The sequence below is a fragment of the Mus musculus genome, chromosome 13 (genome assembly GCF_000001635.26).
Source record: "Mus musculus strain C57BL/6J chromosome 13, GRCm38.p6 C57BL/6J".
NCBI classification, from domain to species: Eukaryota; Metazoa; Chordata; class Mammalia; order Rodentia; family Muridae; genus Mus; species Mus musculus.
Window position 1 is genome coordinate 74228500 of NC_000079.6, and position 14822 is coordinate 74243321.

A 14822-nucleotide genomic window follows, 5' to 3' on the forward strand; every position below is an offset into this window, starting at 1 on the left:
CCAGATGGTGCTTTTTCCATGTGTGGTTTTAATTAGAGGAACAACTGATTCAGGCACAGTGGATATCAATGATTTTTCAGAGTGAGGGTGCAAGTAGGTACTGTATCATTCCCATTCTTTTCACTTGTTTGGGGGTGGGGTGGCCCTGGGCTTTGTAGAACCATCAGAGTGTAGTTTCCACTGTCCACTGTCCTCCCAAGAGTCTCATCTATCATCTCTATATGCCTTAGTTAGTGAAGGGAGGTATCTAGGTTAATGTGAGCTGCAGTAAACCAGAGCAAAGGTCAGACAAAACAGTGGAAGATGCAGCAAAGCCAGAAGGAAGGGCAGAGCAAAGTCATATATTTCTATGACAATTAGAAGAAAGCATGAAATCATTTTAGATTGAAGAAACAAATTCCTGTTTTAATAACTAGTACCATAAGTGTGATGGTCCTTTGTCCTTCAGGGTTTCCCAGAGCATGTGCCATGAAGGAAAACCAAGAGAAGCATTGGGAAGAAATATGAGAAGGCATGAAGATGACATAAAAACTAGAGACTGCAGCCACCAAAAGAAGCAATCTTTATTTCAGCTTCAAGACACTAGCCATATAGTACAACACAAAGGCAAGCCTATATTTTACAATCCATGTGTCTGGCAATTGTCATTTTTACCTTCTTGGGAAAGGCATGTATGCATCTACTAACTGGCCATGGATAGTTGTCCTCACTCAGAAAATTGTTCACTTGGGGAAAGCTGCCACAGGTTACTGGGAATAGGCAGTTTCCATAGTAAATATGCTTTACAGGCCTAAATTTTATTGCTGTGCTGGTCTGAAAAAGATGGATAGTATACTCAGGCAGCCTCAGGAAGAGACTGGCTCTTGACTTTTGTAAAACATTCATAAAAGATGCTCCTGAGAGCAAAAGGCTATTGTAACATTTTTCTGAAATACCTTGCATAAAGTAAAGACAATGAAAATATCCTCTATAATGAAGGAAAAACTTCTTTATAGTTTTTACAGTTAAAGAGAGGTAACAGAGCTGGGAGTTCTTTGTCAGTCTCTAGATGCACACAGCAGGTAGTCAAATTACAGGTGAATGGAACTGGAAGAAATTATGTCTGGAATATACTAAATATATGGAGTTTAAGGCAAGGAGTTATCAAATGAGATGGTACTCTAAATATGAGAAGTTGAGAAGTCTCTAAATATGAGAAGTCTCAGCCCACTCAGGGTCACCTAGCACCACAATGCTCCACTGAAGCTGACATGCTGTCCTAGACAAAGCTGTGTTGTGTGACATAAAAAGCTTGAATGGAACCCAACATTTAATATACATTGAAATTTGTATGTACTTGAAATTGGTATACATTTAATATACCAAAAGGATATTTTGGCTTAATTTACCTGATGAAAGCCCAGATAGTCCACAATTGTTGCCGATGCATAAAAGATCATCCCTTCGGCACTCACCACCAGAGCGAAGCCATTGAGAGACTAAGAGACAAAAAAACATCAAATAAAATCAAGTTGACTCACCCAAAGTGAAAAGAACAAGAGGTGGTTAATTCTGTATAATTTCCCAACATCCTTTCTATTTTGTATGACCTCTAGAAATGTTCTCATCAACTTTCACTGAGTTAGAAAGGGCAATTTGCAAACTCATCTGGAATAACAAAAAACCTAAGATAGCAAAAACTATTCTCAACAATAAAAGAACCTCTGGGGGAATCACCATGCCTGACCTCAAGCTGTACTACAGAGCAATTGTGATAAAAACTGCATGGTACTGGTACACCGACAGACAGGTAGATCAATGGAATAGAATTGAAGACCCAGAAATGAACCCACACACTTATGGTCACTTGATCAAATGAGCTAAAACCATCCAGTGGAAAAAAGACAGCATTTTCAACAAATGGTGCTGGCACAACTGGTGGTTATCATGTAGAAGAACTTTCTATCTCCTTTTTGTAATAAGTCCCCACTAAGAGGAGACAGAGGAAGTTGTCCATGGTTTGTGAGGCTGAAAACGCAGATCTCTTTCCAGGGGATATAGAATGTACATTAAATGAAATACAAACAGCATCAGGATGACATAATGAGGCATCATTACAAGAGAAAGCAAAAATGAGGACCGTCTACTTCATTGCCCCGTCTTCTGTATACTATTTTGGAATTTTTCCAACTTTTGTAAAAAAAATTGTGTCCATATTCTCTCCTAATTTTGGTGTCTAGCGGGAAAAAAACCCAATCTGGTCCATTTCCCATCATTTTGACCTACTTATTTAGGACAAGAGCAATATATTCCTTTAAATTCTGGTTTGCTGTAGCAATCATCCAACTTGGGCATATTTGGGGATTGCTAGGCACAAAGAACTAAATTTTAACACTTATCAATTCAATGGCTTTTATTGTACTCAAGTTTTAAATTTTTTATAATATGTTTACGGATGCATAATTCTATTTTACCTTGTTTATAATTCAATCTCGGTTATATCCACAATTGTGGGTGCTTCCAAGTATATGGCTGTGTTGTGTTTGAGTTGGGCTCTTTTTGTTTGAAAAGCAAACCTATGTTCTGCTACAGTAGTTCTCAGAAATATCCCTAACAACCATCCAGTGGAAGAAAGACAGCATTTTCAACAATTGGTGCTGGCACAACTGGTTGTTATCGTGTAGAAGAATGCGAATCGATCCATACTTATCTCCTTGTACTAAGGTCAAATCTAAGTGGATCAAGGAACTTCACATAAAACCAGAGACACTGAAACTTATAGAGGAGAAAGTGGGGAAAAGCCTTGAAGATATGGGCACAGGGGAAAAATTCCTGAACAGAACAGCAATGGCTTGTGCTGTAAGATCGAGAATCGACAAATGGGACCTAATGAAACTCCAAAGTTTCTGCAAGGCAAAAGACACCGTCAATAAGACAAAAAGACCACCAACAGATTGGGAAAGGATCTTTACCTATCCTAAATCAGATAGGGGACTAATATCCAACATATATAAAGAACTCAAGAAGGTGGACTTCAGAAAATCAAATAACCCCATTAAAAAATGGGGCTCAGAACTGAACAAAGAATTCTCACCTGAGGAATACCGAATGGCAGAGAAGCACTTGAAAAAATGTTCAACATCCTTAATCATCAGGGAAATGCAAATCAAAACAACCCTGAGATTCCACCTCACACCAGTCAGAATGGCTAAGATCAAAAATTCAGGTGACAGCAGATGCTGGCGAGGATGTGGAGAAAGAGGAACACTCCTCCATTGTTGGTGGGAGTGCAGGCTTGTACAACCACTCTGGAAATCAGTCTGGCGGTTCCTCAGAAAACTGGACATAGTACTACCGGAGGATCCAGCAATACCTCTCCTGGGCATATATCCAGAAGATGCCCCAACAGGTAAGAAGGACACATGCTCCACTATGTTCATAGCAGCCTTATTTATAATAGCCAGAAGCTGGAAAGAACCTAGATGCCCCTCAACAGAGGAATGGATACAGAAAATGTGGTACATCTACACAATGGAGTACTACTCAGCTATTAAAAAGAATGAATTTATGAAATTCCTAGCCAAATGGATGGACCTGGAGGGCATCATCCTGAGTGAGGTAACACATTCACAAAGAAACTCACACAATATGTATTCACTGATAAGTGGATATTAGCCCCAAACCTAGGATACCCAAGATATAAGATATAATTTGCTAAACACATGAAACTCAAGGAGAATGAAGACTGAAGTGTGGACACTATGCCCCTCCTTAGATTTGGGAACAAAACACCCATGGAAGGAGTTACAGAGACGGAGTTTGGAGCTGAGATGAAAGGATGGACCATGTAGAGACTGCCATAGCCAGGGATCCACCCCATAATCAGCATCCAAACGCTGACACCATTGCATACACTAGCAAGATTTTATTGAAAGGACGCAGATGTAGCTGTCTCTTGTGAGACTATGCCGGGGCCCAGCAAACACAGAAGTGGATGCTCACAGTCAGCTAATGGATGGATCATAGGGCTCCCAATGGAGGAGCTAGAGAAAGTAGCCAAGGAGCTAAAGGGATCTGCAACCCTATAGGTGGAACAACATTATGAGCTAACCAGTACCCCGGAGCTCTTGACTCTAGCTGCATATATATCAAAAGATGGCCTAGTCGGCCATCACTGGAAAGAGAGGCCCATTGGACTTGCAAACTTTATATGCCCCAGTACAGGGGAATACCAGGGCCAAAAGGGGGGAGTGGGTGGGCAGGGGAGTGGGGGTGGGTGGATATGGGGGACTTTTGGTATAGCATTGGAAATGTAAATGAGTTAAATACCTAATAAAAAATGGAAAAAAAAAAAAGAAATATCCCTAACAAAGGTATCCAGTATACTCAGAGTCACTTACTGTCACCACCAGTGAGTATTTGTGTCTGTCATCTACCCACCCATCCATCCATCAACTATCTACCTACCTACCTGCCTATCATTTTCCCAACATATCTTTCATCTGTTATCTGTCTATTCTATATTTATAAACTTGTTGTCTGTATCTACCTATTTATCTCTGTCACATGAAAAAGATAGTGTGGGGGCTATCTCATGAGCATCAAGCACAATATGTAGAATATCTTAATCTCACCTCACCCTGTGAGATCAAAATAGTCTGTATCAACCTGGGTAGTGCAGAATCTGAAGACTGTGTTCAATCACCTAGACAGTGTTATTCATAAATGTTTCAGTGTATAGCTTTGAAACGCAGATAATTGGAGATCATCTCCTTGTAACACATTTCCTTTAATTTTTAATATTGTAGGTACTTCCCACTTTTTTCAAGTCAGTTCGTTAGGTGATAAATTAGATTTTGTTTTCATAGTTTTTATTTATTTGATTATTAGTAAGATTAAAAACATTCCATGCATTTACTGATAGACTGTTTGGCAAATGACCTATGCACGTCATGTACCAATTTCTCTGTGAGTGTTTATACATGTTAATAGATGTGGTGAGCCTCAAAGCATGTAATTGCAGAAATATCAGCAATGAATCCCGGGAATCTGAAATGTTTATTACAAAAGAAAGAAGAGATAAGCACACTTCAAAAACTGAAGAGAAGCTAACTGTATCTCATGGAAGCCGAAGGAAGAAGAAATAAAAGTAAGTGGAATCAGTGGAATGGTTTATGGCCCTCTTTATCCCTGTCTAGCTTTTAGGCAGAAAAAAATTGTGGATCAGATTTTTTTGGCTGGGTTGGTGTCCCCATTCCTCCACTGGAAATCTTTCCTGGTTACAGGAGGTGGCCATTTCAGGGTCTATATCTCCTATTGCTAGGAGTCGTAGCTGGGATCAACCTCATAGATTCCTGGGAGTTTCCACTGTCCTAGGTTTCTAGCTCCTCCCAGAGATGCTCCTTCCCCTCAGGATTCCAGTTTTCTCTCCCTTCATCCTCCTCAAACTTGACCCCTCTAGTACCCCTCTCCACCCCCTCTCTCACCCAGTTCCCTCTCTCCTCCCAACCCCAATATCTATTTTATTTCCCCTTCTCCGTGAGATTCAAACATCCTCTTTTGGGCCCTCCTTTTTACTTAGCTTCTTTGAGTCTGTGGACTATGGAAAGTTTATCCTGTACTTTATGCGTAATATTCACTTATAAGTGAGTCCATATGTTTGTCTTTCTGAGTCTGTGTTACTTCACTCAGGATATTTTCTCGTTCCATCCAGTTGCCTTCAAATTTCATGATGTCCTTATTTTTAATAGCTGAGTAATAGTCCATTGTGTAAATGTACCACATTTTCTTTATCCATTCTTCAGTTGATGGAAATCTATGTCATTTCCAGTTTCTAACTATTATGAATAAAGCTGCTATGAACATAGTTGAGCAAGTGTCCTTGTGGGAGCATCTTTTGGGTATATTCCCAGAAGTGGTATAGCTGGGTCTTGAAGTAGAACTATTCCCAGGTTTGTTTGTTTTTTTTAGAAACTGACAAATTGATTTCCAAAATGGCTTACAAGTTTGCACTCCCACCAGCAAAGGAGGAGTGTTCCCCTTGCTCCACATCCTCACTAGCATGAGATGTCAATTGAGTTTTTTATATTAACCATTCTGATAAGTGTAAGATAAAAATCTCAGAGTTGTTTTGATTTGCATTTCTCTGATGACTGAGGATGTTGAACATTTCTTTAAGTGTTTCTCAGTCATTAGAGATTCTTCTGTTGAGAATTCTCTGTTTAGCTCTGTACTCCAATTTTTAGTTGGGTTAAAGAATTTCTTGAGTATTTTGTATATTTTGGATATCAGTCCTCTGTCTGATGTAGGGTTGGTGAAGCTCTTTTCCCATTCTGGAGGCTGCTCTTTTGTCCTGTTGATGGTATACTTTGCCTTACAGAAGCTTTTCAGTTTTGTGTGATCCCACTTATTGTTGATCTTAACAAAAATTGAGGGAATGGCCAACCAATGACTGGCTCAACTTGATACCCATGCCATGAGAGAGAGTCCACCCTTGACACTATTAATGATATTATGCTGTACTTGCAGACAGGAGCATAACTGCCATCTGAGAGGCTTTACCCAGCAACTGATGGAAAGTGATGCAGAGTCCCAGAGACAAACATTAGTTAGAAAGAACTCAGGGAATCTTGTGGAAGGGGGTGAAAAGAATTGAAGGAGCCAAAGAGGTCAAGGCTATTACAAGAAAACCTACAGAAACAATTAACCTGGACCCATAGGGGCTCACAGAGACTGAACAACTAACCAGAGAGCACACATAGGACAGACCTAGTCCTCCGACACATAGTAACAGATGTGCAGCTTGGGATCCCTAACAGGGTAAGCAGGGACTATCTCTGACTCTGTTGCCTGCTTTCGAATCCCAGTCCCCTTGTTTAGCTTCAACAGGAGATGTACCTAGTCCTACTGTGAATTGATATGCCAAGATGGGTTGATATCTAGGGGAGGCCTCCCCTTCTTTGAAGAGAAATGGAGGGGAATGAGAGGAGGTGAGGTGGGGAGGGAGTGGAAGTTGCAGTGGGGATGTAAAGTAAATGAATGAGTGAATGAGTGAATGAATGAATGAATGAATGAATGAATGAATGAATAAGAATAGATGAAAAGAAAGTGGCTTATGGCAAATGACAGAGGTCACCTACAATATGAAAATTGCATTTTTTTTTTTTACAATTTTTATGTAGAGTGAAAATCTCCAACAAGAGTCTTCAAGGAAAATGCAAGTTTCAAAAGTCAGAAATTTACAAATCTTACAGTTTTTAAAGAGATTATAGGTAGATATTAAGTGTGAAATTTGGAAAATTAAAAATGTAATAAAACAGGTTATATTTTGAAATATATAACTTAACAAAAGTGATAGAAAAAATCTAACTACCACAGTATCCACTTTTTGTTTGTCAGTTCTTGTGGAATCAAACATACATCCTCCATAGAGCCCAGAAATCCACTCCTGGTACTTTCTACACTTAATCATTTCCTGCTTTATTAAAACGGACATTTAAAATGATGTAACAGTATGGAATATACCACAACCATAATCTTTTTGTTTTAAAATGTCTGTTTGCTTCCTTTAGAAAAACGAGGTTTTCTTGTAATGACAGAATAGGTCCAGGTATCACTGTAGACTTTGTTTGTTTGTTTGTTTGTTTGTTTGTTTGTTTGTTTGTTTGTTTGGAGGCAGGGTTTCTCTGTAGCCCTGGCTGTCCTGGAACTCACTCTGTAGACCAGGCTGGCCTTGAACCCAGAAATCTGCCTGCCTCTGCCTCCCAAGTGCTGGGATTAAAGGTGTGCGCCACCACTGCCTGGCTCACTGTAGACTTTTTGATCAGACCCGGAAAGTACAGGCAATAAATAAATAAATAAATAAATAAATAAATAAATAAATAAATAAAAATAAGGTGGAATTCTATCAAACCATGAAAATTCTGCACAGCAAAATCTCATCAGAGGCAGAAGACACAACGGGGAAATCTCTGCAGACTAACTACATTTTGACAAAGGATTAATATCTATAATATATAAAGAACTTAGACAATTCAATAGTGGAAAGAAAAATAATCTGATTTAAACATAGGCAAAGGATCTAGTAGACATTTTTGGAAAGAAAATATACAAGCTAATGGCCAACAGGTTTACAGAAAGTGCACAGCATCACTGATATTGGGGAAATGCAAATCAAACCAGAGTGATGTCATTTTATCATCTTAATAGTTATGATTTAAAAGATTACATGTTTAAGGCATGGTAGCCCACACCTTTAATTCCTATCACTTAGGAGGCAGAGACAAGTATAGTTCAAGGTTTCAGTTTCAGACATCATAATGGTTGATCTGAATAGTGAGTTCCAAAGACCACATAGTGAGACTCTGTCTCAAAAAGATTAAAAATAACAAGTACTGGCAAGATGCTCCACAGCTAAAGTCCTTTGGCACCAAGCCTGATAACCTGAGTATATTTGCTTTAGGAATGTAAGATTGGCTTAATATTGGTAACTATATCACAGATCTAAAGAAAAATACCTGAGAATTCTTTATAGATAATAAAAAATAAAAATAAAACTAGCTGGCTGGCTTCTCATACTTCTTGCCTGGCATGGCTGAACTGTTTCTTGAAGGTTTTCCAACATTTTCTTACAAAACAAAAATAAACAACAAACAGCAACAACAAAATCTGTGCACGATATGTGCATTCCTCAATTACATGGAGAATCTCTTTCTTACTATTACCATAGTCACTTTATTCAGATAGTATATCAGAGACAAAGACAGAGAACACGTGTGGAGGCCAGAGAAGAACGTTGGATGTGAGACTTGAAGCTAAAGCTCAACATTTTGACTAGGGTAACCAGACAGAAAACTTCCAGTATCTGACTAGCTCCACATTATCAGTATTTGGGGGGAGGGGTGATGTTGAAAGCACACATGCCATGCACAGCTTTTACATGGGTGCTAAGGATTTGAATTTGGGCTTGCTTGCTTTCACAGCAAGCATTCTTACCGACTGAAGCATTTCTTAAAACCCTCATTCATCTTCCAGTCAACATCTGGTTGTCCTGTATGGCTACAGGTCTCCAGACCCTGCCTGCTGGGTCCCTAGGCAAGTCCAGCAACTGTGAGGTGGGCTTGCCATTGACCGAATGGGGCATGGTACTATATGGAGGTTTTACTTCATTGTCAGGAGTTCTCCTTCTCTGACCTTGTTTGGGGAGTTCAAACACCCCACACCGCTACTTAAAGGATGTCGTAGCCTTGGTTAAGATTATAGGTTAACTTACTTTCTCCCAGGAAGAGCCTGTTCAGGTAGCACTTGAGATTCCTGAAATACTTCCCCATTGTAATGAGGCGGTACCCTAAGCCTTCAGCCGATGACCTTCTCTTCCTGGGTATTCTCACACCCTCCCCCCAAGAGGGATATAATGCGTGGTTCACCCTGAATAAAATGTATCCACTCACATCCCCCACCAATAGAGCCATATGAATAAACAAGGATTGTCTCCGAGAGCTGCTTCATTAAATATTGCCACAGGGAAGGCATTTGCCTAAAAGGGGCATGCTTAAGTCTCCCCCAAAAAAACTTTCTCTTCTCTAGCTGCTCAGGTATTTGACACTTGCTCCCCAAATCAGACCAGATCCTGCTTGTGCAGGGTTTTGCCTTTCCCTTTCTGCCTAGCTGCAGACACCCTGATGGGAAAGGTGAGCCACCAACCTTAAATCTAATTCCTGACTTCCTCTCCAGGTAGTATACCAGCAGTGTATGGGTACCCAAAGAAAGGACTAGGAACCACAACATTCATCCCAGATCTAGCTGTTCCCCCTTCTGGTCCTGTGTCTAGAGGCATCTGCTGTCCTAATGAGAAACACAGGCTGCAGACTTTCCATTACAGACTTTGGCCTGCCTTCTCTGGTCTGCTTGCTCTCAGCAGAGATGCAGAACAGGTAGGACACATTCGTTCTTCAGGCCACAGCTCTGCATGCTTCCCTGGAGGCCTGCTGCCACCCAGGATAACCAGAGGCCATCAGCCATAAGGCACTACTAGGCCAGTCAACCAAATAGCTAAAGGCCAATGTAAGAACACAAACAACAAAAGCCAGTGCATTATGGCACCACCAGAACCCAGCTATCCTACTACAGCAAGCCCTGGATATCCTAACATAGCTGAAGAACAAGAAAATGACCTTAACTCTAATCTTATGAAGATAATAGAGGCCTTTAAAGAGGAGAGAAATTCATTCCTTAAAGAAATACATGAAAATACAACCAAACAGGTAGAGGCCCTTTAAAAAGAAAATGAACAAACATAAAGAAATACAGGAAAATGCAATCAAACAGGTGAAGGAAATGAAAAAAAAACAAAAAACAAAAACAAACAAACAAACAAAAAACAAAAAACAAAAAAAAACTGTCTAAGACTTGAAAATTGAAATAGAAGCGATACGGAAAACACAAACTGAGGAATCCTGGAGATGGAAAATCTATGAAAGAGAACAGGAACTACAGACACAAGAATCACCAACAAATACAAGAGATGGAAGAGAAAATCTCAGGCATAGAAGATACCATAGAAGACATTGATATATCAGCCAAAGAAAATGTTAAATAAAAAAATCCTGACACAAAACATCCAGGGAATTTGTGACACTAGGAAAAGACCAAACCTAAAAATAATAGGAATAGAAGGAAAAGATCCCCAGCTTAAAGACCCAGAAAATACAAACTCATAGAAGAAAATTTCCTGAACCTAAAGAACGAGATGGCCATAAACATACAAGAAGCTTTATAGAATACTAAATAGATTGGAGCAGAAAAGAAAATCCTCATACAACATAATAATCAAAACACTAAATGTACAGAAAATAAAGAAAAATATTAAAAGCTGCAAGGAAAAAAAGACCAAGTAACATAGAAAGATAGACCTTTCAGAATTATGCCTGACTTCTCAACAGAGATTTTAAAAGCCAGAAGGACCCAGGCAGATGTCTTGTAGACCCTAAGAGACCACAGATGTCAGCTCAGATGACTATGCTCAGCAAAATTTTCAGTCACCATAGATGGAGATACCAAGATATTCCATGATAAAACCAAATTTAAACAATATCTTTCCACTAGTCCAGTCCTACAGAGGATAATAGAAGTAAAACTCCAATACAAGGAGGTTAACTAAACAAAAGAAAACACAAGGAATTATTCATTTCATACCAGCAAAACCAAAAGAAGAGAATACACACACACACAAACACACACGCATGCACGCGCAAACATCACCAACATCAAAATAACAAGAACTAACAATCATTGGTCATTAATATCTCTCAATATCAATAGATTCAATTAACCAATAAAAAAGACACAGGCTAACTGACTGGATACATAAACAGGATCCATCATTCTGCTGCATACAAGAGACACACCTCAGCAATAAAGATAGACATTACCTCAGAATAAAGGGCTGAGGAAAGGTTTTCCAAGCAAGTACACCCAAGAAACAAGCTGGAGTAGACATTCTAATATCTAATAAAACAGATTTACAATCAAAAGTAATCAAAAGAGATGGAGAAGGACACTTCATGTACATAAAAGAAAAAAAATCCACCAAGATGACATCTCAAATCTGAATATCTATGCCCCAAATGCAAGGGTACCCACATTCATAAAAGAGGCATTACCAAAGCTTAAATCACAGATCAAAGCCCACACATTAATAGTAGGAGACTTCAACACCCCACTCTCACCAATGAACAGCTCATCAGAAAGTAAATGGAGAAATATGAAACTAACAGATGTTGATTAACAAATGGATCTAACAGATATCTACACCAAACTCAAAAGAATATACTTAGTTTCAGCACCTCATGGAAACTTCTCCAAAGCTAACCATATACTCTGTCACACAGCAGATCTCAACAGAAACAAGAAGATTGAAATAACCCCGACATCTTTATCATATCATCATGGATTCAAGCTGGACTTCAACAACAAAAGAAACAAGAGAAAGCCTATAAACATGGAAATTGAACAACTCTCTAATCAATGACCACTGGGTCAAAGAAGAAATAAAGGAATCAAAGACTTTCTAGAATTCAATAATTAAGAACAACATACCCAAACTTATGGGATACAATGAAAGCAGTATTAAGAGGAAAATTCATAGCACTGAGTGCTTTCATGAAGAAATTGGAGAGATCTCATACTAGCAACTTAACAGCACACCTGAAAGCTCTAGAACAAAAAGAAGCAAACACACACAAGAGGTGTAGATGGAAGGAAATAATCAAACTCAGGGTGGAAATCAAGCAATTAGAAACAAAGAGAAAAATACAAAGAATCAATAAAAGCAAGAGCTAGTTCTTTGAGAAAATCAACAAGATAGACAAAACCTTAGCCTAACTAAATGACAGAATGACAGTACCCAAATTAACAAAATCAGAAATGAAAAGGGAGACATAACAATGAACATTGAGGAAATTCAAAGAATCATTAGGTATTACTTCAAAAGCCTATACTCCAGGAAAATTGGACAGTCTAAATAAAATGTAAAGTGAATAAAAAATAAACTATTAAAAATATAAAAAATAAGTTATTATGTAGGAAAAAAGCTCATTTAATGACTTTTTGTGAAACTTAAACCAGCAACTTGAGCAGCAATTTTAAAAATCAAACATTGTGACACGAGACAATCTACAATACTGATTTGCTACTTACATGCTGAAAATGACAGTCAGAAAATACCAAGAGATTTTGTCTAATGTAAATAAACATCACATTTCTGTAAGAGCAGAAAATTCTGTATGTATAATACAAACACTGCACTTTATAACATATAATAGTCTTAAATGGTAGCATATAGACTGAAAAGTATAAATGTGTATTCAGAACCAAGGCTGCCGTGGAGTTGTGAGATGCAGAAGAGGGTGCTGTCAGAAATAGCTCAAATTCCTTACATGTCTGGTTTCAAATTAATTTTTGGTCACCAAGCAAGCCTTTTATTCAGACACTTTTATTGTAAATTTTTCAGAGCTTCCACATTAAGTTTCATGATTCCATTGTGGGGTAGCAACCCATAGTTAGATTCTGAATATTTCCATTTGTATGTAGTTATTTTGTATGTACATCGTGGTGCTTATGTGAAAGTCTGAGGACAAATTTCAAGAGTCAATACTACCCTGTGTTCCTGGGTACTCGGTATTGAATTAGGACCATTAGGGTTCGTGGGAATAACCTTTACCCACTGAGCTATCTCATGGCCTCAAAAACTAGCGGTTTTTTAAATGACAGGTTTTTTATAACTTTATGTGTGTGTGTGTGTGTGTGTGTGCATGTGTGTTTGATGACAGTAAATTACTCAGAGCCTCTATGTACTAGGTGAGTAGCCCATTATTTAGCTGTATTTCCAGAGTTATACTTTTAACTTTCAAAAAAAAAATCTTTTAACGTTATGACCAAAAAAAAAAAAAATCAAAACTCATGATTTCAACCATTTAAAGAGCACAGCACAGCACAAAGACATTCAGCACAATTCACAACATTTTTTATTAGATATTTTCTTTATTTACATTTCAAATGCTATCCCGAAAGTTCCCTATACCCTCCCCCCAATTCATAACATTTGTGACCACCATCATTCATCTAAGTACCCTGTACCCCTAAAACTTTGAGCTCTGTCACGACTAAATGCCAACTCTCTGCCTCTAGCCTTGGTAACCTAGTACATCTAGCCTCTGTCTACACTCTGGCCCTTCTCAAGACACATAAGTGAATCCACACAGCATTTATCCATCTGTGACTGGATTATTTACATTGCATATCAATCTCAAAGTTCATCTACCTTGCAGCATATGTCATATCCCTTTCTTGCTCCCTGGCAACCATCATTCGAATCTCCCCTTCCGTGAATTCCACTTTTTCAGATTCCACAGAAAAGTGAGGCCATGCAATGATTTTCTTTTTCTACCAGGCTTATTTTACTGAGTGGTCTTTCAGTTTCACTCAAGTTACTGCAAATGACAAGATTGCCTTCTTTTTATAGTTGAATTAATATTCTATTGTATATATGTGTCACACTTTAACATCAGATCATCTGTTGATGGACACTGGGTTGTTTCCATTTCATGGCTATTGTGAATAGTGCTGAAGCAAATATAGGAGTATAAATATTTTTTCAACATAATGATTTCATTTTCTTCAGATACACACCCTTTTAGGAGGATTGCTGGGCCATATGGTAACTCCATTTTTAGTTTTTTGAGGAACATTCATACTCTTTTCTGCAATGGCTGAACGCCATTTCATCACTTAGGTGAAGTGACATCTCAGGTGGGTTTCATCTGTACCTCTCTGATGATTAGTGACTAAGCACTCTTATATCTATTAACTTCTGTATATCTTCTTCTAAGGAATGTCTATCTAGGTCTTTGCTTATTTATTTGTTTGTTTGGTTGGTTGGTTGGTTTTTCAAGACAGGGTTTCTCTGTGTAGCCCTGGCTAGGCAGACCATGCTGACCTCAAACAAAGATCTGCCTCTGCCTCCAGAGTGCTGGGATTAAAAGCAAGCACCACTACCTTTGCATATTTTTTGTTTTTTGTTTGTTCGTTTGTTTTGTTTTTGTTGTTGTTTTTCTTTTTTTGATATTTTCTTTATTTACATTTCAAAAGCTATCCTGAAAGTTCCCTATACCCTCCCCCCCCCCGCCCTATTCTCCTACCCACCCACTCCCAATTCTTGGCCCTGGCATTCCCCTGTACTGGGGCATATAAAGTTTGCAAGACCAAGGGGCCTCTCTTCAAAATGATGGCCGACTAGGCCATCTTCTGCTACATATGCAGCTAGAGACATGAGCTCTGGGGGTACT

The 14822-nt window shown here is 38.7% G+C and overlaps 1 protein-coding gene across 5 annotated transcripts in view; it reads right to left on the minus strand.

Moving 5' to 3' along the window:
- Ahrr (aryl-hydrocarbon receptor repressor) overlaps positions 1–14822 on the minus strand; it is an 81214-nt gene that overhangs the window by 17382 nt on the left and 49010 nt on the right. For all 5 annotated transcript variants that reach the window (NM_001317351.1, NM_009644.3, XM_006517050.3 and 2 more), the window contains one exon: positions 1389–1478. In NM_001317351.1, the coding sequence (NP_001304280.1) occupies positions 1389–1439 (51 nt within the window). In that variant the 5' untranslated portion in view covers positions 1440–1478. The remainder of the gene's footprint in view (positions 1–1388; positions 1479–14822) is intronic.